General features: G+C 37.0%; 1 protein-coding gene across 8 annotated transcripts in view; it reads left to right on the top strand.

The window, feature by feature from the left end:
• The window catches only part of PER2 (period circadian clock 2), a 46,091-nt gene extending 21,886 nt beyond the window's left edge, over positions 1 to 24,205 (top strand). For 7 of the 8 annotated variants that reach the window (XM_017825565.1, XM_017825564.1, XM_017825561.1 and 4 more), the window contains 18 exons: positions 1,468 to 1,669; positions 3,080 to 3,131; positions 4,451 to 4,593; positions 4,819 to 4,897; positions 9,485 to 9,591; positions 10,218 to 10,371; positions 10,600 to 10,708; positions 11,083 to 11,214; positions 12,350 to 12,446; positions 12,995 to 13,151; positions 13,234 to 13,361; positions 14,547 to 14,720; positions 14,980 to 15,240; positions 15,980 to 16,827; positions 18,187 to 18,373; positions 18,891 to 19,083; positions 20,696 to 20,846; positions 21,744 to 24,205. In XM_017825565.1, coding sequence (XP_017681054.1) covers positions 1,468 to 1,669; positions 3,080 to 3,131; positions 4,451 to 4,593; positions 4,819 to 4,897; positions 9,485 to 9,591; positions 10,218 to 10,371; positions 10,600 to 10,708; positions 11,083 to 11,214; positions 12,350 to 12,446; positions 12,995 to 13,151; positions 13,234 to 13,361; positions 14,547 to 14,720; positions 14,980 to 15,240; positions 15,980 to 16,827; positions 18,187 to 18,373; positions 18,891 to 19,083; positions 20,696 to 20,846; positions 21,744 to 21,893 — 3,324 coding nt within the window. In that variant the 3' untranslated portion in view covers positions 21,894 to 24,205. The remainder of the gene's footprint in view (positions 1 to 1,467; positions 1,670 to 3,079; positions 3,132 to 4,450; positions 4,594 to 4,818; positions 4,898 to 9,484; positions 9,592 to 10,217; positions 10,372 to 10,599; positions 10,709 to 11,082; positions 11,215 to 12,349; positions 12,447 to 12,994; positions 13,152 to 13,233; positions 13,362 to 14,546; positions 14,721 to 14,979; positions 15,241 to 15,979; positions 16,828 to 18,186; positions 18,374 to 18,890; positions 19,084 to 20,695; positions 20,847 to 21,743) is intronic. The other variant, XM_017825567.1, reaches the window with a different exon arrangement.
• The last annotated feature ends 586 nt before the right edge of the window (positions 24,206 to 24,791 follow it).

Raw genomic sequence — 24,791 nt, 5'->3', positions numbered from 1 at the left:
TATGGTGACCCAAGTCCACAGCGTGGATTGAAAATGTTTTCTTCAATTGCAGTTCTCAGGCATTCCTTTTTTTTACATGGTAAGAGTTGGTAGCTAGGTCAACTTGCTGAAGGTGGCTTTTGCCTTCTGGGGGATGTTGATTTAGAAACTCTGAGCCGTTGCCTGGAGGTGGTGGTGTGACACATCTCAATATCCAGGTGATAATGTGCTGTGAGACATCATTAGCTTTCATTTGAGAACACCTGTTGGAAAGTAACTCTTTCCAAATTTTAGTCAAGGAACACAGTGAATTACTTCAGCTTATTCTTATAACTAGGGGTTGTTTGATGTTTCACCAGTTCTTTGTGTTGGTGTGACTGGAGAGTGATGAAAGTGTTGGAATCATGGTGTGTTGTGTCCTTTTCTGTGGTGTTTGTCTGGTTTTTGCAACAGATACAGGCTTGCTGTGGGATCTGGTGCAACTGTATTCAGCTATGATGATCAGTGTAGTTTTAACAATAAAATGATAGTCTGAATGATTTTTTTAAATTATTATTTATTTCCATAATACTAGTATTTTATAGGTAAGTTACAGAGTCTTCAAAAAATAATTGTATCTAAACTTATTAGACAACCTTCCACCATTTTTTTTCTTTTTAAACTGAAACCTCTGCCTGAAAGTATGAAATTCTGAAATCTGTACAACAAGGGCATGATGAGGGATTTTCTGTAGCTTGGAGTAGGTGGGTTTTGTTGTATCTATGAATAGTAAAGGCTCCCCACAGGGGAAAATAAATAGGAAGTGTACAGCACAACTGAGAAATTCAGCCAGATTCATAAACATTGTTCATTTAAACTGGAGCATCTGAGTTTGTGAAACTGGTGTTCTGATGACAGCTCTCAAGTTTGTGTACAGCGTTGGTGGATGGAGCAGTAGAGGTTATGACGCAGGAAGCTCCTCTATGTCAAGAAGAGAAACAATATGGAACAATACAAATGGAGTGCGTGGGACATTTTTTCCACCTGCACACTCATACTTTACCAAGTGCTCTAGAGCACTTCTTTCATTTTGCAGTGGATGGACCAGCTCACATAAACAGTCTTTCACAAACAACTGAGCTTCATAAATGTAAACCATGCCTGTAACAAGCACAGGGAAAATGTGCAGCTATATAGCTGGAAGCTCATTAATTCTTCATTTGTAAATTCGTTCTGTGTCATAAAATTTTAGACCATGATATTTAGGTCTTGTAACCTGGTAAATAGCAGTGTATTATTGCACAGTTGGAAAGCGTTCTGTGTGTGTCTACTTGAAAAGTAGATTAACATTATTTCATTACAGATGTGGTTCAACAATTTCCTTAATTTTTATTTTGAATTTATTAATGTTTTTGTGTCTTAAATGTGTGTGTGTGTGTGTGTGTGTATAAAATACTGTATTGAGGAATGTTTCAAACTGTCTAAATAACTTGAGATTTTTGTTCTTAGGATATGTTTGCTGTAGCTGTTTCTTTGATTACTGGAAAAATTTTGTACATCTCTGATCAAGCTGCTTCTATTCTCCGCTGTAAGAGGGGTTATTTTAGAAATGCCAAATTTGTGGAGTTCTTGGCACCTCAGGATGTCAGTGTGTTCTATACTTCTACCACCCCATACAGATTACCATCATGGAATATTTGCAACAGAGCTGGTGAGTGGTCTCAACAGCAGATACTTCTCCAACCTACTTTCAGCCATGGAAATGTAAATACTCGAACTGATTTTTAATATCCTCCCATCCTTCTCTATCACTTTTTGAGGATGCAACACAGATGCATTATTAGAACATGTCTGAGCAATACTAGGTGTATGACACGCTTTTATAAATCAGCAAGGCTTGTCTGTTGCTTGAAAGTCTTCCAAATGTCGTTGTTTATTGGTTCTTATGCCCCTTTCATGAAAACAAAGTAAGAATTCGTGCAGAACAGTGGGTTTACTTTCCACTTTTACTAGCAATCAAATTATTGTTTTCTTCACACTTTCTCATCTTCAGCTATGAGGGGGGACAGTGCTCTGCCTCCTCCTTTTTAAATGGTTGTGATTTGAATACTGGACACCTTGATTACAGAGCACTTGATATTTGTTTGTGGGAGGATTGTTTTACTAGTGTATCTACAGCTGTTAGTAATTGAGAAATATCTGCCAACTACTTTAACCAAACACTTGAAATTCAGGTCTACTCTAAATATATGAAAGTCTAATCCATTGCATAGTAAGTCTGTAAAGTTAAGCCAGGGTGCAAACCATATTTAATCTGAAATAAAAGTGTACTAAGTAATGCACACGTGAAGCAGGTCAAAAGGGACCTCGTGAGGTGTCTTGTCCAAATTCTGGCTCAAAAGAGGGTCAGTGGTAAATGCTGACCATGTAGTCCTGTTTACAGACACTCAGTTATACAGGTTTTGGGGTTTTGTTTGGTTTGGGTTTTTTTAACCTTTTGTGCAGTTTTATTAAAAAATGCAGTAAGTGGAACTGTGCACACTGTCTCATGTATCAGCTGCCGTAGAATATAATATCCAAATGTATTGTGTGCTAGAGGCCTTTGAAATGCCAGAGCTTTCCTTGAGAATCAGTCAGTGGCTACTTTGGAAAAGGAGAGAAATAGGCTTGAAATGTGAAAAGAAGCCTTCATGAAAAAAAGCTTTCTTTTCAGAGGGGTGGTAGTAAGTAGATTTGATGATCTAGCTGTCCTAGTGCCTTTCTAGGAAAAAGGTCAGATTTCGGGGTCCCAGATAATCAAACATTTTTGGTCAACACTATAAAGTCCTGTAAAAAAAAATGATAAGGGTAAGCAGCTCAAACTGGAGAGCTGTTTAGATATGTTTAGGAAAAGACTTGATAAGGAAGCAGCTGTGATTCACACACCAGCCTCAGAATCTGAGTGGTGGTCAGATTTAGTTGCTTATGAAGTCCACTGTTTGACAAGTAAATATGCAGACTTCAGGGAACGTGAAGTTTTTTAAAAAATCAACCACAATCACTTAAAGAAAAAATTATGTGTTAAATATAATAACCTTGGAGTAATTTGTAACTTGTTATGAAATATGTTTAAAATTTCTAGAGTCTTCCACCCAGGATTGCATGGAGGAGAAATCCTTTTTCTGTCGCATCAGGTAAGACGACAGTATCCTAAAGCTTAGTGTTGTACTGTGAAACTGTGCATTACACATTTGACTTTTATAAGAACCATACGGTATCCGAATTTCATGCTTTTCCATAATGTGATCATAAAGCAAAACCATCTGCACATCCTCCAGTTGATTAACTCTAGAAGCCACAGAGAAAACTGCAAAGCGATTTCGAGACGTTGCATCTTGGAAGTTAATTAGTGTGAATATTGACCTTTGGGCCATAAGAGAAGCTGATATAGTATCTCCTCTTGCTATGGAAAGACTTGACTTCATGTTAATAGAACTGTTGTGTCCAGCACCTGCTGCAGAGTCTCTCTCTCTTTCTAGGAAAATAACGTCTCATCTTCAATTTATCTCAAGTGTCCCCTAGAAAGATACTTGAGGATAACTTGACTTGTCTCCTTTACAGTTACTAGGATGACACAGTTCTTTGGTTCTGTTTTTCTTCCTTCTTTTCCTGCCCCCACTCCTCTTCAGCTCGTTTTATTTAGGAGAAACTGGCAGCTTATTCCATGTTCTTTCTTCTACAATTTGATTTCTTAATGCTTATTGCCTTTCTGGCACCATTTCCAAAAACAAAAATAGTGGATCCTATTACATAATACTTCTGGAGTAAATAAATACTTATTAGAGTAAACTTTAAATGAATTAGAGGTAATCCACTGCTCCTGAGTGTTGGGTTGAATGGACTGTGGAAATACTGCTGGTGTTATTGGAGATTTTTTTGTCCAACGAATACTGGTTTCAAAAGCTTTACTTTTATAAAGCTGTGCTGTTATAAAGTTACCACAGCTGACTTTTTTTGTCCACTGTGTAACTGGTTGTTATTTTCATTACTGTGTTTTGCATTCTTGTTAAGTAAACAACAATATTATTGTATTGTCTTCACTCTTTTTAAATTGTAATAAATATTCATTAAAAGATGACCTTTATGTTAACTGAGGAGATATAGTGGACTTCATAAAAATTAACTAAATTCATCCCTCATAAGGGTATAATGTTACAAATCAAGATTATTGGATCAACAAATAACTTTATTGTACAAGTTGGGTTTTTCTTTTCTACCAAATTTCCATTTAATGCAGTCGTGCATCTTGTTATTTCAGGCAGGGGAGAGAACAACATATTCTTTATTGCAACTGGTATGCAAAGGATGCCACTGGAATTAGATTCTCTTATACCAAAAAAAAATAATAAAGTTAAGATCTTGGGTGCTATTCTAGGAGCTAATATGGATAAATTAAAATTTTATTTAGCATAAGATTAATCTGTTGAAATAATTAACTCTGTTTAATTATTAGTGCGGGGAAGGAGCGTGAAAATGAGATTTGCTATCACCCGTTTCGGATGACTCCTTACCTTATCAAAGTGCAAGATCCAGAAATAGCAGAAGACCAGCTTTGCTGTGTGTTGCTCGCCGAAAAAGTACATTCTGGTTATGAAGGTAATCCTTTGAATGGACAATGACTAGTTTGGTTTCCTAAAAGCAAGAGCTGTTCAAGTTTTATTGCAGTGAAAGATAATTGTTTCTATTCTCTGTCCTTGCTGAGCAGCTGTGAGTTAGCAAGCTGCTTCTTTGTGTGCTCTTGCATGGAGTATTGGACTTGGAGCTTGAAGTGTTATATATGCAAAAATGCCACTTGTTAATCTGCTTTTATTTTTCTCCCAGCACCCAGAATTCCTCCTGACAAAAGAATTTTTACAACTACGCACACACCGACCTGTTTGTTCCAGGATGTAGATGAAAGGTAACCTACAAAAAATATTCTTTAATTTACAGATAAGCAAGCTATCCAGTATCTTTACAGGATTTAAGGTGTCTGTATGGGGTTAAAAAGTTACGCAGCTGCTGAAGAATGTTTAACCTAAGAAAAGTACATCCCCCTATTTTCACTAATGCATTATCACTGGTATTTAAGTGGAAAATTATTTGCCTGCTAACAAACAACTTGTTCTTCCACTTTCCTTCCTTCTGGGACAAATCTGGACATAAATTCAATGAATGAACCAAATGGTCAGAAAAATTTCCTTTCCTGATAATTATGACCTGCATAAAATTTTATGTGTGGGAGGTTTTTTTTCCAAGTTTGATCTAACTAATGTGCTGCCGTCCCTTTCTACTGGCCCAGGTACAACTAGAGGTGTGTTTTTTAAATGAAATATTAGATCTTTATAAAATAAAAGTGTACAAAACTGCTCAAATTCTACTGGCTGAAGATTTCACATTGCTTTGACAATCTTGAGAGCTGATTAGAGTAAGTATTTACATTCTAGAGTAGAAACAAATATGCCACCTGTGATCTTAAAGTATATACAGAGACTAAGGTTATACTTAGTTTATACTAAGGTATAAATCAAGATTTCATGGAATCACTGAAGTTGGGTAAGTTCATCAAGTCTGCCACTAAAACACCGTCCCTAAACACCACATCTGCACATCTTTTAAATACCTCCAGGGATGGTAACTCCACCACTTCACTGGGCAGCCTTGACAACTCTTTCCATGAAGAAATGTTTCCTAATATCCAGTCTAAACCCTTACTTGTGTAACTTGAGGCCATATCCCTTTCAAAGGATATCTAAGTGATGGAACCATGAAGTCTATGAAAAGAACAGAAGATACTCCTTTAGAGTTTCTGATTTTTGTGCTATATGTGGGACCTTATTTTGATTTTTTTTTTCTGCTTAGGGAAAACTAAGTTAGCTGTAATAGTAAGATCTGACTTCTGAGATTGTCTCCTTCTCTTGTTTTTAAGCATTCTAAGAATGCCAAAAGTTTCTTTGTAGGTTAAGATGGGGAGGATGTCTTCAGACAGAGTACAAGTATAATGGACTATTTTGGGTTTCTGTGGTATCTTTTGGTTGGAAATCTTGTTTCTGAAGACATGCCATTCTTGGCAAAATCTTTAAATGCAGCAGAAGAGAGAGAGAGGGACTGGGGGAAAGGAGGTTATTGGGATGTTTGACTAAGCTGGAGTCAAAGTAAAGAAAAGTACTGTTTGATTTTTGAGACAGTTTATCTGTAGAAAGGTCAGGCACATCAGTATTAGTGCAGTGCATGGGGGTTTTATTAAACAAGAATTGCAAAAGGTAGCTATTGGAGTTAGCTACTATAGAAGAAGATAATGGCTAATCAGTGAAGATAAGTTTGGACTTTCAGATACAGCTGGTTTTGGCTAACTTTGCAGACATTGTGGCCAAGTATGAGAGTTTCTGTAGGATAGAAAACAATGGAATGCTGACAATTTTTTTTTTCCATGGTATGATCTATACAGTCTCTCCAAACAGCTTAAGTTGACAAAAGAGCTACTTAGTCCACTGTACTTCTGTCCTCTTCATGGATTTTTTTCTCTCCCTCTTTCCCACACAAGCTCCAAGCCAACTGCAACTTTGCAGTGTGGGTTTAAATTTCCAGATAGCCTGATGGCACGGTGCAAAGTTTCCCTTCCTCCGTGGATCCCCAGCTCATTGATTTCCAGTAGTCACTTCAAAGAAAGCACAAGGTAGCTGAATGGAGAACTTGGCTCTTATTCTTGGATTGAGTGGAGCAAGTGCAGCAAATCCCTTCCCTGTGACTACTATGGAAGCTTCTTTCCTTTTAGTCTGGTGTTGCCACTTGCTCTCAAATGCCATTTTTTAACACTTCCAGTCAAGGTTGATTACATCTTGGTCTGATAGTAGTACTTTACGTCACTTATTTCTGTTCTTCTGATTTGTGTGTTTCATTTTGCTTTTAATTATTTAGCTCCTGAGAGCACTGGCAGCCAGATAAATGTTTACCAAGATATGCATATGCAGTTAAGCTCTCCAGGGTTCAGTATAATACACAAAGCAACAGATTCTTAAGAGAAAGTTGTGTGTAATATTTAAAAATGTGCAACTGAACACCTGCCGTTGACTCGGATTGTTCATAATATAACACTGAAACTGTTGCCTGACTTGCATAAAATAAAGTTGATTTCTGTAATCAGTACATGTTCACGGATTGGAAAAACGTTCATTTGTCCGAACAAATCAAATCAGATCCCTGCAAGTGGATGTTAACAGAACATGTTAAGTAAAAATTAATATTTTCCTGAAATTAAATGGGTCATTCCTAGATATACTTGTCTTTGAAATGTATTTCATACTCGATGTGTATAATGGGTGTAAGGAGTTCTATGTAGTTCACAACAATCTTCCAAAGTTAATTTAATGCAGTTTTGTATATAGCTTACAATATAAAGAGCCTTGTTATTCATGTTGTTTTGACACTTTAAATGTCATTCTGTAAAACACAAACTAAACTTGCTGCCTCTCCTCATCAGGCATTCTTGTGCTGCACGTACGTTTGCATTCATTAGATGAGTTTATTAACTTAAACTCTGAATGTGTTATTCACTCTGAGGAAGCATAATGATGCTAAGCCATGATTCTCACATACAGCATTATGTGATCACAGAAAGGCTGGTTGGAAGGGACTGCTGGAGGTCTTCATTCCTTTTGCTTGAAAGGAAACCTTTGCCCCATTCTAGGTTATGTCATCTGTAACCTTGTCTCAGTAACGCCTGAAAACCTTCAGGGGCAGAAATTACACAATCTCTATGGGAAACTGTTCCTGTGTTGCACTGCTCTGTTAAAAAACTTTTCCTGACATCCAGCATAAGCTTTCCAGACTGCAGTCTGGGACCATTGCCCATTTTATTGTCTGGCAACCACCAAGAAAATTTAACTCTGTTTTTGTAACTCCTCTTTCCAGCAGTTGTGGGAAGCTCCTGGATCATCCCTTAGTCTCCTTTTCATCAGAACAAGCAAGCCCAGCTCAGTCTCACATTCTAGATCCCCCACTTTTCCAGTGATCTTCGTATCAGTATAAAAACACAGAGGGGATTTTTTTTTTTTTTTTTGCATAGAAGTGATTGAATTTGCATCTTCCTTTATAATTTGGTTAATAAGTAACAGTTGGATAAAATCTGATCTCCTTTAGGGTCGGTGTTCTGTCACAGCACAAACAAGCATAATGTTTGCCAGGTTTCCATAAAGCAGGTGGTAAAGAACAGGAATAGCACCGAACAAAAACTTCTAACTGTTACTTGATGAAGTCATTTGGAGTTGACTGGTATTTTAAAGTCCTCTGGTGGCACAGCTTTTCTCATGTGCTTTGAACTTGGCAGCACTTTTAAATGTCAATGTGTCACAATGATGTGATTTGGTATGAGTTTCAGGCCAGTTTCAGCTCTGTTGCTTTAGTTCATCTGCAAGCTTCCAAGACTCGTTATTTAACTAATTGCTTCAATACTAAGGCATTAGTTGCTATCCTCATTTTCCCCTGAATATCTCAGCCTCTTTACCAGAAGGGTATGTTTGCTGTTATGGGGAACTGATGTCATTCCAGTGGGGTACTGGAAGTGCAGTGTTGAAGGCATATGTTGCATAATGCTTTTGAGTTCTTACCTGACACAAACGCCTTGTCTGTGGTGCACTGTTGCTGATTTTTCCATTAAAGCTATTCAGATCCCTGAATGTCTTCCTACCCTGGACCTTTGTCAGAGAACAGGGCTGTGGGAGGAAGGTGTACAGCGTGTTGAGTTTACAAGATGACTTGTTAGCATCTGGCAACTTAAACATTACTGAGTAATATTGACTTAATGCCTTTTTTTTTTTTCCCAAAGCTTATTAACCTTCAGGGTAAGGTGCGAGGTGACATTTTTGAACTTTCACTCTTTCTCCTTAATACGAATGCTTGAAGTGATCAATAAAAATTATTTCATCACATGAAATAATTAGTCATTCACATCACTAGAAGTGCTCACTGGCAATGTACAGGATTTCGTCAACATTGCTTTTAATTCTCTAGTTAATAAGCTTGTTTCCTTGCAGCTCCTTGAGGTTGAACTCTTAACCTGCCTGTGAGAAAGTTGTCTTGAGTCCTACTCAACTGCCCTGTTGCTAGTTCAGCCCTTGTAATCCTGTGATCCTTAGCCTTGGCTCACAGCTGAGGGATTGGGGTACTATTTACCTTCATGAGAGTTTTACAAGATTAAACTTTATTAATGCTCTTTTAAAATTAGGGTAAGTATTTATCCTCTAAAGTTAGGAAGCAAAGAACACACAGAACTGCTGGAGGAGACTTCTTGACTTGGTCTGACCACCACTCCACAAACAAGCAAAATTCCCCTTGTTGAAAGAATATTATTGTTATTAAGTTGGCATTGCTTTTTCATCATATTTAAACTTAAAGTAACTTGTTCTCTTTGTAGGAAAAACAGCAAAGAAAACTTGAAGTATTTTAAAGATGAAATATACCTTTATTCCACTTGATTTTCATTATTTTTTCTCTGTTTTTCTTTCCCCAGAGCAGTACCTCTGCTGGGATACCTACCTCAGGACTTAGTAGGAACACCAGTCTTGGTGCATCTTCACCCAAATGACAGACCCTTAATGCTAGCAATTCACAAAAAAAGTATGTAGTCCCTTATTGTGGCAGAAATATAATTTTTTTCCTAAAAATTAATAAGTATGATGACAAAGACTTCAACAAGTAGGAGGGGAAATTGTGTCTATGATTTTTTTCTGCAAGTAAATCCTGAATCTTTTACTGTACAACTTGATTCTTAATGCAAATTCATGAAAATGAGAAATCACTCAATTTTATATTCTATATGAACCATATGTATCTACTGTAAACAAGTTGACTGTAAATGAATATTTCATATGTAAAGAAAGTTTTCTTGGGAATGGCGTGAAAGAAGTTGTCATACATTAAATGATAATCTTTCTTATTTCATAGAGAAGAGAATAAGAGTCATTCTGGCAATGTTAATTTGTTCAAGTTTGAAATTGTAAAGCTGTTAATTCATCCTCCTTTAGTTCATTGTATTCTAAAGGTGATTTTCTTGACCATAGTCCAGTAAATTATGAAGGTCTCCTTATTCTGGTAGCCCAGCATTTCTGAATGTATTGATGTATCTGGCATTTGTTACTTCAAATAGCATCTTCCTCCTTTGCAGTTCATTGCAAAATCCTGAATCATTAAGTAGAATTGTGAAAATATTAATCTAAAATTTCCTTTTGAATCCTTCATTGCAGTTCTTCAGTATGGAGGACAGCCTTTTGACTATTCACCAATCAGGTTTTGCACTAGAAATGGAGATTATATCACCATGGACACCAGCTGGTCCAGTTTCATCAACCCTTGGAGCAGAAAAGTTTCATTTATTATTGGAAGACACAAAGTTAGGACGTAAGTCAATACACTGTTGGGACTTTTAGATTTTATTTTATTTTTTTAATTATTATTTTTATTTTCCCTTCCCTCAGATTTATCTAGTGATCTTCGAGAGAGACATAAGGGAACAGAATGAGTGTTAGATTTTGTTCAGTTTATACAGATGTTAAATTGAAGCTGTGGCCTGTCTGTGATTGAAGTACTTGCATTTGTAGTGAGCTGGTATATGTTTGGTTTACACAGGGGTCCCTTAAATGAAGATGTCTTTGCTGCTCCCAACTATACAGAGGACAGAATCCTTCATCCCAGTGTTCAGGAAATCACTGAGCAAATATATCGGCTATTACTGCAGGTACAGCACGTCTCTTATTTGTTACCCTTTCCATTTCCCACTGAAGGAAGGCTATTTATCTTTGTGTGGCCATTTGTTTAGCTGTCTACTACTATATTGGAATTTTTGGCTACAATCCTGGAAACTACTTGCACTCAGGATTACCAGAAAAGACTTACCCACTGGAGCTTTAACATACTTCAGTATCTTAAGGATTTCATGCAGCTATGGAGTCCTCTCAAAAGACAAACCAAGCAACCAAAAAAAAATCCAACCCCAAAAAACCAAACAACAAAAAACCCAATGTAAAATAAAGTCTTTTTTTCTCACATAGAATTACTGGTGTGCTGAGATACGTGTGTAGATAAAAATGTACATTTTGTTGTCGTTAACAGCCTGTACACAACAGTGGATCCAGTGGCTATGGGAGTCTAGGTAGCAATGGTTCACATGAGCACTTAATGAGTGTGGCATCCTCCAGTGACAGCACGGGAAATAATAATGAAGACACTCATAAGGAGAAGCCAGTAGGTTTAAGTTTTTCTTTTCTTTAAGTATGTGGCACAAAACAAACTAGTCAAAGTGGGCATTTTTACCTTTTAGATTAACAGTTACAAATTAAGGATGGAAGAAAGCGTAAAGAAAGTGTCATCTTTTTTGACATAGGAAAAACCTTTCTGTCTAAAGGAATAAACATTCCTGGTATAAATGAAGTCTCAGGATACTGAACACAGTTATAGGCATGAAAGTCAAGGTTTATAAAGAATTTAAACCTGTATAATGTGTTTACTTAATCTAATGTCTGTTATATGTTATATGCTGTGTTTCTGGGAAAACCAGCTGGATATTTGAAAGCAGTTTCTTTCTGGAGGGGAAAGTCTGTAATTACTGTTTTCCCAAATGAAACTAAGAAGATTAAATGCAGTAATACCTGCATAATCAAGTGATAGCTTGACTCTGATAGCTTTTAATGTTGCAAAAATACATCCCATAATATGGAATGAAATAAATGGAATATAATAATCTTTTAGTTTGTGCTTAAAACTTTACTTTACATTCAGTTCTGAAAGACAAAATTTTTATTTACTGAGTTATACTGCTTATAGGCAAATTCTTCCAAATCTGATTTGCACTTCTGTGATCAGACTTTGCAGACTCCTGCTCTTGCCAAAGTGATCACTTCCTTGGCTTTCAGTTCTTAAACACTGGTGGCATAAGCAGATGAAGTCTTTGGATTTTTTGTGTAAGAGATAAATTATTACTTTTTGGAGCTGTGCAGAAAAGTAATGTTCCAAGAGATCTTGGTTTTGAGGGAAGTAGATAGCTGGCTTTCCTTACTTCTTTAGCAAGTGATAGGTTTTTTTCTAAAGTCATCTTTGTAACGTATCCTTATGTTTTCTGATCCAAAACATTCAACCATATTAAACAAAATACAGAGTAATTGTGTACAGAAACCATACTTTAAATTTCTTCTTTCCAGTTCCCAAATTTCTCCTGCTGCACAATAAGATTGTATGCAATGCATGCAGATTTCTCCTGTGATCAAACTAATTGTGCAAGACTGAGATTGACTGAGGTTAGATTTGGTCTACTGAGGAACTTCTGTGCGTGATGTTTTAAGTCAAAATTTTGTAATAACTGTTTTTAATTAACTGCTTTCAGCAGGTTTGTCAATATGCCCGTAAGGTCAAGAATAAAGGACAGCATATTTTCACTGACAATAAAGCAAAACCGGACCATAAGAAAGAGTCTTTTGCAGGTAAGACATTGGAAAGTTAATTATAGTCTCTTGTGTTGGTGCCTTGTATAATATGACAGTAGGATTTTTTTCTAGTTTAGTTCTAATCAAAAGGCAGCATTTTTATCCAATAAAATTATATTGCTCTGTGTCTCTACTGTGTTCAGGAAAATTTTGTGCTTGGCTATATCTGAACTGATAGTGGTATAACACACAGTTAAGGCATGTCTTAAAGCTGGTGGTTTGGATTCCTTAAATGGGCACTGGAGCTGTCCTCATACTGAGTGTGTTTCAACTGTAATGATATCTATTCTCCCAGAGCCACAGTATCTGTTCACTTTGGATCCATAAATTGGACCTAACTGAACTTTACATCTCCAAGAATCCATAAGGACAGGAAAATATTTCACACACAGTTTATCCATTAGGGCGCAAAGCTCTCGCTTTACAGTGGTTAATTTGTGACCTGGTCAGAAACATGCAGAAATGAAAATTTTTACTGTTACTTTTATGAGAATTAGCAGGGATTTAATGCCATAATTGCATAATAGCAGTATCTGTTTTCACAGAAAAACAAAATACTCCTGGTGGTCAGGTAAAAGATGCAGGGGGAAAGGATACTGCAGTAACAGCTGCTCCTAAGAATGTGACTACTGAAGAGTTGGCTTGGAAAGAACAACCTGTATATTCATATCAACAGATCAGCTGTTTGGACAGTGTCATCAGGTGAGCAACTACTGTGTAGATTACTCTTAACCTCTGGACTTAAGATTTGTATATCTAATATTGTTAAATCATTGTATTTTAGGTACTTGGAGAGTTGTAATGTGCCTGGTACAGCAAAAAGAAAATGTGAACCTTCAACAAGTGTTGCATCACTGAGTTCTGGAGTTCATGAACAAAAAGCAGCTGAGAATGCTATGCAGCCCTTGGGAGGTATCTCTACATCACAGCTTTTTCTTGATTGGCTATCAGTCAGTTGGGTGTTACTCTTTGCAGAATAATGAGTGTAGTTTAGGCATGACCTCATAGTTGTTTTCTCAGTGTTTGATGCTGGTGATCTTCTCTCGTGAAAATCTTCCCTACAATCGGAATACCGAGGAATTGATGGAATATCTGGATTGTAGATGCAATGAACTTATTTGTACTCTACAAAATACAGTAGGGTTTTGAGTTTTAGGATTTGACATGGTCCCTTGTCTGAATAGGGAGCTAAAATAAAAAATGTAACTGGTTAGTACAAGAATTGTAAGATTAATAAAGAACTAAAGGCAAATGAGAGATTTGCTCATTCAGCCATGTCATTATATGAGGCTGAAGGGAAAATGTCTATGGAGTGTCTCAAAAATTGGTCTTGGGAATGATCTTGTCTATATTTACTTTTGATCAGCTTCAAAAAGAAGTTCTAATGCAGCTTTTAGAATGAAATTAGAAGCTATCAGTATACATAGGAACAAAGTGTCCTGTAGAAGGAATTGAAATGATGTAATTTGGAGTCTCTGCAGTTCTAGTAGGCAGGATATGATGTGGGTCATGAGTCTTTTGTTGCACCGATGTCTGAGAATGATGAAGTCACCAGTGTAATCTAATCAGGAAAAAGGCAAATTTTAGTTGTGAAATGGCTTATGGAAGTATTTCTCTGAAAGGAAGAGTGTTTAATACTGTTTTATGAGGCACTGGTATGACCTCTGCTGGATTACTGTGTGTAGCTTTCAGGGGAGAGAATTTTAACTTTGGTTAGAGCAAAACTATCAGGGTAACCAGCTATGACAGAGATTAGTGTACAACACTATGGGTGCTGCGTGGAATTTATTCTTAGGCTGGAAGAGGCTAGAAAGTGCCTTCCAAAATTGTGCCATGAAAGAACAATTAAGACCAAGAAAGAGCAAAATGTCCTTCATTGAAAAGGTTTGGTTTGGCTGTATGTGAGGATAGAGGATTGGATTTGGTTGCTCAGTAGTTGTTCTATTCCTACAATATTCCTGGTGGAGTGTAGAAAGTAAAATGCTCATTTTCTGTCTTGTCAAGCACAGTTTGGCCTTTACTGTTTTGCAACCCTAGCAGCAGGTAACTGGAATTTTCTCTGATGTTCAGTAAGCTGCAACTTTATTTCTTTAATAGATCCTGCTGTGTTGAAGGCACCTGGTAAATCAAGTGGTCCCCCAGTGGTTGGTGCTCACTTAACATCCTTGGCTTTACCTGGCAAGCCTGAAAGTGTTGTGTCTCTCACAAGTCAGTGCAGCTACAGTAGTACCATTGTTCATGTTGGAGACAAGAAGACACAACCTGAACTGGGTATGATTTTTGCTATAACTTTTCTGCAAAATGGCAATTGCTGGCAAGGTTAAACTTCAGATGTGAACAGCTAATATCTGCTTGTGACTTACATTTTCTTACAGCTGAAATGTTATTAGTGAAATGGAATAAGTAGGGATGGAATTTGTATCTTTAACTTGCAGTGAAATTATTACAGAATTGTAATAGCTTAAAAATTCATATCCAGAGCTTTTTTTTTTTACTTTATCTCAATGTATTTTTCCTTCTATTTCTGTAGAAATGATAGAAGATGGTCCGAGTGGAGCAGAAATCTTAGATGGCCAACCTCTTGCCCCTCCATCGAGCTCTGCACATATAAATCAAGAAAAGGAGCCTTTTAAAAAACTGGGACTGACAAAGGAAGTCCTTGCAGTGCATACACAAAAAGAGGAGCAGAGCTTCTTGAATAAGTTTAAAGAAATCAAGAGATTTAATATTTTTCAGTCGCACTGCAATTACTACTTACAAGATAAACCAAAAGGACGGCCTGGTGAACGTGGTATGGCAATAGTTTTTGCTAGAAGACCTGCATTTATGTAGGAAGTGAATCCTGTTGGGAGGGCATTTCCATTTTTAGTTGTACTATGGGGCCACTGTGAACAGTAACAGCTGCATGATATTTTCAAAGTCCACAGAAAAATTCTTGCTAGAAGATGGAGAGTGGAATATAATTTTTAATGTAATAGTAGCTGATGTTTTGATTTTTATCTGTTCTCTGTACTATTACTGTCATGCATTTACTTTCAAGGGACAAAAACCATGCTTTAGCATGTTTGCTTTACTGTATCTATGCTTGTAATCCCTTGCTTTTCTTTTCCTTCTGTCTTTCCATCTGTCTTTTTTCAGGTTTGTGGTTTGGTTTTGTTTTCAGCTCCTTTGTTTTCCTGTTTTTCCCCGTTCCACTGTAGTGAAACAATCTGGTAATTGGTTGCCTTTAAGTTATTAATGCAATCTGTGGGATGGAAATGGCAGAGAAAAGCAGTAGTAGTGAGGCTGTTTTGTTTATTAGGTCCAGGAACTCTGGATGGCATTTCAAGCATTGATCAGGCATTTAAAAAATGCTTGATGCTGATCTGATTTTGTTCCCATTTCAGTCTTGATGTGTCTTGGAACAGAAGTCAGACACTGCTGAGGAATTTTTTCAGATTTTTACCTTTAATTTTTTATTTAAGCAGTTAGACAGGTCTTGGATAACTATTTTTTTATAACCTTTATTATAACTTCTTTGATTTTTGCAGGTGGCCGTGGACAAAGAAATGCCACTTCTGGAGTGGATCAGCCTTGGAAGAAGAGCGGAAAGAACAGGAAATCAAAGCGCATTAAGCCACAGGAGTCTTCAGACAGTACAACTTCTGGAGCTAAATTCCCCCATCGATTCCATCTCCAGGGTTTAAATACCACTGCTTGGTCACCATCAGAGACTTCACAAGCGAGCTACTCGGCAATGTCTTTTCCCACTGTTATGCCTGCATATTCACTTCCTGTTTTTCCAGCAGGGGGGACTGTGCCACCAGCTCCTGAAACTTCACTCTCTGGTTTTAATCAGTTGCCAGACTCTGGAAATACTTGCCCTATGCAACCCTCCCAGTTCTCTGCACCCTTCATGACCCCTGTCGTAGCTCTTGTGCTCCCCAACTATGTCTACCCCGAGATGAACAACAGTTTACCTCAAACACTTTACCACAGTCAGCCCAACTTCCCTGCCCATTCCGCTTTCTCCTCACAGACAGTATTTCCAGCACAGCCACCGTTTGCCACCCCCAGCCCTTTCCCACAGCAGGCATTTTTTCCAACACAGCCATTCCATTACAATCCACCAGCAGAGCCGGAAAAGGCTCCTGTCGCAGAGACACGAAATGAGCCGTCCCGCTCCTGCACTCCACAGTCAGTGGGTCCTCATGACCACGCTTCACCACCTCTGTTCCAGTCAAGGTGCAGTTCTCCTCTGAACCTTCTACAGTTGGAAGAAACCACAAAAACTGCTGACAGTGGAGCTCCTGCGGGTTTACATGGAGCTTTAAGTGAGGAAGGAGCCATAGGCAAAATTATGACAACTGATAACTGTAGTGGAAAGGAATCCTTACCAGTAAGTATGCTGAGGGATGCCCATTTTCCTGTCTCTGGTACATCATTTTCAGTCCTTTCACTCACAGGGCTTATTTTTTTGATAACAGACAGTAGTCGGTCACTACAATGCCAGGAGCTGGACTCACAATTGTAGTTAGTAAATTCAAACTTCAGCAGAATAAAACATGAAACCCAATCATTAGACTAGTCTTAACCTTTAAAAATTAAATCCACCTTGTTGTTCTTCCAAAGTTGCACTAGGAAGCTTGGAAATACATTTTGAAACAGTTTTGTTCCACTTTTTTGAAAAAAAATTTAGGAATATGGATAACCCCTTTGAAAACCACTGAAATAGATTTTAAAATAATATGGGCACTTTATTTTTAGCAAAAAGTTTTGGGCTGGGGAATTTGTTTAGAGGGGAAAAACAATCTACAAATGGTCTGAAAGAAGCTGATTTAAAATAAAATCACATCTTTGTTTACAAACAAGCAACCAAAGTGATGAAGAAGGGATCGTTTTTTGCAGATCATTATTTTTGTTTTATTTGGTGCACTAAAATAAGCTGAATTATTTGGTAACCTCTATTTGCTGGCTCCTTCAGATTTGACAAATCAATTTAACAAATAACTTCAGATGTAGTAATATGTCTGTAAAGGTTTCTGTGGAGGAAATACGTAGACTAATACTTGTGCTTTCTAAAGGCACCACAGAGTATCTTTGTAAATGCTGAGTCACTGATGGGATGGAGCTGCAACTTGCATCTTTTCAGCTGCCTCCTCCCTTTGTTCAGGAATGTATTAAGGATAAAGCTGGTTCTTTCCATTATTACATTTTGCTAAGTTCAGTCAGCCTTCATTTCTAATATTTAATCTTCAAACTGACTTGCGGGGAAGTTTTGCTTGCATTAAAATTCAGCATAGTTAAAGCTCTTCCCTTAAAAATACACAAACAGATTATCTGACCTAGGGAGCTTCCACCTGGGAATGTTTTCTTACTGCTCTTGGTGCATGGTGAGATGGAACAGTGATGGACTGTTGATGCAAATCTCTTTGAGGCAGATTATAGTAGGAGCACCTGCTAGTGTATGTATTAGGTGGCTTGGATAAAGTCTGATTTGTCCCGAGAGAACTTGGATTGGTCTTACTGAAAGAACCCTTGTCTGCCTATCAGTCCACTTTATTTTTCCTCAGTTGGTCTTGGCATATGTCTGTCTTGGTCATTGTCTATCTTTGAATCATTATGTAAGCATATTAGAATATGAAGTTAAATTGATTTATTACAAATCATTTACATTTAGTAATAAATAGCCGTGATTTTTGGGTTTGTGTTTGGGGTTTTTTTTTTTAATTTTATTTTTTCTCCTTCTTATCACTAGGCTGAATCTCCAATGGATGCTCAAAACAGTGATGAACTCTCCATGTCCAGTGTCTTGCTTGACATTTTACTTCAAGAAGATGCATGTTCAGGCACTGGTTCAGCCTCTTCAGGGAGTGGCGTATCTGCAGCTGCCGAGTCTCTGGGCTCTGGATCCAATGGCTGTGACATGTCAGGGAGCAGAACAGGTAACACTGGCAGCCAGAACTCTCTTAGCATTCCAGCAGAATTGGAGCGTGAGGTGTCGCAAACACCAAGGACATCAAGTGAAAATCTTTGTCCTTACCCCACGTTGCATGGTTTATTCTTGATTTCTTTCTTATTCCAGTAAACAAATATTTTGCTGTTGATTTACAGGATGGAACCTTTTTTTAAGCATGTGTAAAATAGCTATTAAGATATTATGCAGGTATGAAGGAGTAATGAAGAGAAAAGACCATACTCCTTCATGTTTCCTTTCAGAGTTTTAAATTGAAGTTAGCTAATTATTCTGCTGAAATTTAGCAGAGACTGAACTTGAGAATTTGAGTTTTAAAAATATTAATGCAGTTACTCAGGGGTGGAAGTTCCCTCTGTTTAAAAAAGGAAATAGAAGAGTGGTTGTATTTTACTTTCCGTTCTCTTTAATCTTCTCTATTTTCAGAAGCATTTGAATAACCTATGTATTTGACAATTTATAGTAAAATTTTAAATCTCTGTTTACAGGTAGTAGTGAAACTAGTCATACCAGCAAATACTTTGGGAGCATTGATTCCTCAGAAAATCATCATAAAACCAAAATGAAGACAGAAATGGAAGAAAGTGAGCACTTCATTAAATATGTCCTTCAGGATCCTATATGGCTCTTGATGGCAAACACAGATGACACAGTTATGATGACTTACCAGATTCCTTCACGGTAATTCCAGTGTCATAGTCCTTCATAAATTCTATATATGCTGGGGGGAGCAGAAGGGAAGTTGAGCATGAATCTCTGTCTCAATAGAAGTAAATTGGTTTTAATGTTGAGCTCAGTGTCAAGAAAAATTCTCTCTTCCTTCATATCTTTTGCATACTACACAAGAAGCTCTTGAGAAGTCAAAATTGTTTGATTAGGCTTACCTGTATTTTTAGATCAATTTCCTGAGTTAGAATTAACTGTATATATTTTTGAAGGTATTTTATACTTAGTGTATCTATTTGCCTAGAAATCCCTGAAGTCTAATTAACAGCTCCTGGAGAATATGCTTAGATCTAGGGATGGTCTAGCAGGGAAGATCTGCACTCCCTGGCTGTTGTCCCTGAGATGCCACATTCAGTGGCATGCTGCTCTTGGACTTGTGGATTTTTTTCTGGGTTGTGAACTTCCATATGTTCATTCTTCTTCATAAATTCCCATTCAAACAGGACAGGGAAGTAGAAAGTAAAAATCATAAGGCTTCTAATAGAAAAAACTTTATTAAAAAATAAAAGATTCCTGCTTCAATAGCAAAGAGCAGATAGAGGGGGAGAAGGGGTGTCAAGTCTTCAGATTTATTCTTTTTTATTTATTTTGTGGGAGCAGCGAATGGTATTTTGAAAGGAGTAGGATGTTTCAGTAAAGACAGGCCTTTGAAAAAGGAGGAAAACAAGCTTTCAAAATACAGAAACACAGGCATGATGGGGAAAGGAGTAGATAATACATTGCAAGAACTTTAGCATTTTTCCCTAGATTTAAAAATACTTTGACATTTCCCAGTTTTTGTAGCCTGAAGTGTTGACAACCATAGGTAGGAATTCCAGCAGACCATAAGAATAGCAAAGCCTGCCAAAGTATGACAGTATGAAACAGGATGTTGTGATAACAAGAGTTAAGCTCATTGTCAGAGCCTGATGCCCTAAAAGTGAAGTGTAAAGCCAACCTGTTCTTGAGTGTCCTGTAAGGAACAGAAATTGTACTGGGTATCTTGGAACTTGGTTTCCCCTGTCATCTTTTACAGAGGAATACAGCTTGTAAGTATTGGTATGGTGCATGTTTTTTTAAGTTTCTGAATGAAGGTAGGACATTTGGGGGGAGAGAGAACTTTGTCTGCTGAAACAGAACAGTGTTTTCTAAAGATTAGTTCATTCTTGATGACTTTCTTAAACATATCTTACTACATCTGCTTTAATACCTCATGTGCATCTGGTGTCTGTTTTGGGTTGTCCTCCCACTGAAGGGGAACTTGGAACTCCTGCAGGAGCAGCAGAGGGAAGCTGGAGTTCTTGGTAGTTTCACTGATGGTGCTGCCTGAGTAGCTCTGAGAAAACTGTTCTCACTGATGGGATTTGAAAAGACAGTGAGCCAACAGAGATGTGTTAAGGTTGTCTGCAAATGTAGAGAGCTGCTGAAATAACCACACTTAATTTTCTTCCAGCATAAGATTTGTAAGCGTGATGTTTTAGAACAAAAACAGTCATTAAAAAGATGTTAGTATTTGACTGTATAACTTCATATAGACATGAAGCCCAGAAACTGCTGAAGCTCAATTTCTAAATCCCTTTTATTTTAGAGATTTGGAAACAGTTTTAAAAGAAGATAAGCAGAAATTAAAACAAATGCAGAAACTACAGCCAAAATTTACAGAAGACCAAAAAAGAGAGCTTATTGAAGTTCATCCATGGATCCAGCAGGGTGGGCTGCCAAAAACTGTTGCTAATTCCGTAAGTTTAATGAGTTGGTTACTGTTGCATGTATAATAGTGCTTAAATTATTAGCTGCCTATGTTAGAGTCTTCCTTTCCTAGTGAAATCTTGAAATGAAAAAGTTTTCTGTTTAAAGCTTGAAATGAAAAAGCTTGCTGGGAAAACTTGGTCAGTTAATGCAGAGAAAAGAAAATTCAGACTTCCATGCAGTGGTTTTTAGCTTGATTTAATTTACCACAAGTCTTCTTTCCAATAAGGGAAATTGAAGGAGTGGTAAATACAGTGCAAGAAATTTCCTTCCTCGTTCTCAATTTCTGTGTATCTGTTTGAAATCCTTTAGCAACACAGCCAGAAACTTCACTACATAAAAATCTCTATTTTGTGTGCAGAAATTTATGCTCATTGTTTTCTAGAAAGGATGAAATGAATGGCAATATACTGTTCCTTTTTTCTATCAGACTTCTCACTCAGGATCATCTCTTGCCTTGATTCCTCTAAGTAGATTAATGGCTTGAAAGGCAAAAAAAAAAAAAAAGAAAAACAACAAAATAAAACAGGTTTATTTGTTGTAACTGTACACTTGCTTTAGTCTCTTTAGCCCTGCAACTAAACATGAATGTGTTACTGCAGTGTTAGCAGCCAAATGGAGGAAAAGTTGCTTGGAAGGTGTCAGCATTATAAATGATCCATGACATAACTGCTTCCAGTAGAGTTCTCAAGTACTTTTATTGATTTACTGCACAGTATAAAATCATAGTGTGTGGAAAAGTTGTGGAGTAGAATATATCTGGTAGTTGCAGCACAGATGTAAAGGTTCTCTTGGAATCCAGGATTGCATGCAAGAGGACTGTTGTTTGGAAAAGCTTTTTTTTTTTTTTACTTATGAGTGCATCTGTGTTTTTTTCTTCTTTTTAGGAATGTATTTTTTGTGAGGACAATGTACAGAGCAATTTTTATACATCATATGATGAAGAAATCCATGAAATGGACCTTAATGAAATGATTGAAGACAGTGGAGAAAACAACTTGGTTTCCCTGAGTCAAGTCAGTGAAGAACAAACATAGCATTTGAGCCTGTTGTTTTGAAAACTGCTTCAAAACGACAGTGAAGGATCCATCAAGTTTTAATCTTGTATCCAGCAAGATGAATCCAATTCATAAAAGCAAATTTTTTTTCTTGCTCTAGAAGAGTCATTTGTGAATGAATCTCTTTTTAAATGGTGGCAATCTCTTCCCAGTAAGGACATTGTTGAAGATGGTATAGCTTTTCTTTAAAAGACTCATATTTTGCACTTATATGCCTCAAGTATTTCTTTATAAACTGTAGAAACTTTCATTGATGCCTACTGTTTTTTGTAGAGTGGGTTAATAAGTGCTGAAAATCTCCTTACGTACATACGGTTCTTCAAATCCCCTTTTGGTAATGATTCAGCATTAGAAATTGTTGAAGCAATTTTGCTTAGTGGCTCTTTAGCATTGTTCTTAATATTTGAAGTGGTCCAGCATCGTAGAAGAAATAACCTTCAAGGAAATCAATTCACACTTGCCCTTCTCATACCAGTTGATCCCATCCTCTTTGTTTGTCTCCTATAGTTTTGAATGTAGGAACTTTTTTTGTCTAAGAGAAGTGTTGGGCTAATTTTGTAAGATGGTCTTGGGTTAAAATACATGTTGTTGTGTAAGTATAGAGGAGCGTTGACAACTTTGTAGCCTTCTGTTTGAATGGACACTGCAATACTATGAACTGTTTATTACCTTGAAGCATAACTTCTGAGAATTTATACTCAAGGAATCTTTATGCTTAAAGATTTTTAAAAACTAAGACCACAGAGAATGACTGTGTGTGCTCCAGAGGCTGTTAAAGCTTGGGATAACGTAAACCTTTATTTCTGACCTGTTCTGTCGGGAGGTTGGCCATCAGTTGTTGTGACGTGGCGGAACAAACATCCAGTTCCTACATGGCAAGGGAGGATTAGACTCATCTTGTCATTTGAAGGTGGTTCTTAAAAAAAGAAAGTGATTTTGAGAATAGTGTTGACTCACTCTATTTGAATTGCATAATCTCAAATCTAGCATGGCTGGAATCCTTTGCTGTCAAAGACTTAATTTTAATGCCTCTGAGATTGTATTGACTTGAATATTTGTACTTTATGTTCTTGTGCTGTTTATATGTGTTGGATGTGGGAAGAGAACATGAAAGAACAACTTCAATATGTTGGTTAGTTAAAGGACATTCAGTTGCAGTATTGCTGGATGTCAGCTTTAAGTCTTGGGGTGAAAAATGGAGAAATTCAATTGACTTTGATATGTTTGTCTTAAAATATTTTTCATGGGAAACATTTCCTTTTTTATTAGGCTAACGTTTCTATTCACTGAAATTTAAGGTTATTTTTATTCTCTAAGAATGTTTCTCTTTGCATACAAAGAGGATCTAAAGTTAGATCTGACACCACCAAAACTATGGAGAAGTGACTGGTATTTGCTTAGTGGAAGAAAGAATTTGTGTCAAATAATTAGTTAGTTATAAATTGGACAGTGTCATGAGGAAATTTGCACTGGAGACAGGTTCTGCAAATAGTGAAATGTGTGAACTTGTGAAACAAGTAGAATCACAATTTTAAAAAAAATAAGTATCTTAAATGTAGTGTGAAGCACTACCCAGCAAGATCTGAAGCCTGTCTTTAACAGTTTAGCAAGGTCAAACGTAAATATATGTAAATATAAACTGAATGAGAAATGTTCAAGTGTTGGTGTTCACGTCCGATGTATTAAATGTTTTAACCATAAACGGAACAGTGCAGCTATACCAACATACTAAATAGATTTCATTCTTACGTGGAAACATGAACAGTTTTAATTGGACCAGGGTTTGGGAAAAATAAAAGCTTTATATAAAAGGAGTGCATCATAATTATACAAATATTTTTCACAGTTTTCAACCACTTTTGAACTTCCTTGCTTTAGCATGCTTTTCTTTTTTCATGTCTTTTTTATTTGTTCTCAGTTCTTTTATTATTTTTTCGATGACCATCTTGTAACTGTAACTTAGTGAAAGGAAGAGAAAAGTATATTTAGAGCATTTTGTGGATGTGCTTAATTATGAACTTAATCTTGCATCCTTAAAGTGTTTGCATTTACAGGGTGGTATTAAAATATTTTCCTGTAACTTTAAATCTACATGCCTCCATTTATAGATAAGATTCTGAAGCTGTAATTTTTCCAAATTGTTGTAAGATGATTTATTTGTGATGACACTTTGTCAACATGTCAACAATGTTTTCTGTACACTGTGCAATATATTTTGGTTTTGCCACTTGTGACTAATTTTTATGACTTTGCTTTTTAGAAAACTGGTAAATAAAACAGATATATTTTTAGTTGGTTTTTTTGTTCCTTGAGGCTTCTACTCCATGTAAGAAGAAAAAAATATTTTTATTTTCCTGGTAGTATGTAAATTGGTATTTCAAACTGCAGAACTTGCAAGTTATGATGTCAGCTGTGTGGCTTAATTTCCTGAAGTGAAATTGTTGCCAGCTTGTCTGACCGGTAAGTTTAGTGGTCAAATGGAAGATTGAATCCTTATATTGACTAGTTGTTCTGAAAACATGTGCAAATGTATTACCTGGAAGAGCATATGCAGGTGGGTTCTCCTTTTGTTCAAAACTGCCAGAAGACACGTTATCCTTTCTGCATTGTTTAAAGCTGCAGCCCCCTGTGCTTTTACATGGGTAGCTTAGGGACAGAGAATTCCACTTGTGCCCCTTGACTTTGCATAGCCTTCTGTTGAGGTGTGAAGTATTGTGTCTTCTGAAGATTGCTGAAGCTTGTCATGCTACTGTGCTTCCCTGTTCATGTTTTATTTTCTGATGAGTGGAGAAGGCAGGCAGCCTTGAAGATGTCTGTTTTCTCTTTCTGAGCAGTGGTGTTGCTCAGTGGGTTAGACTGCCCCTCTAGGTTAGAAGG

This window comes from Lepidothrix coronata, unplaced genomic scaffold, assembly GCF_001604755.1.
Source record: "Lepidothrix coronata isolate B3197 unplaced genomic scaffold, Lepidothrix_coronata-1.0 Scaffold120, whole genome shotgun sequence".
Taxonomy (NCBI): Eukaryota; Metazoa; Chordata; class Aves; order Passeriformes; family Pipridae; genus Lepidothrix; species Lepidothrix coronata.
Note: the sequence above shows the minus strand (reverse complement) of the source record. Positions and strands in the feature narration are given on the sequence as shown.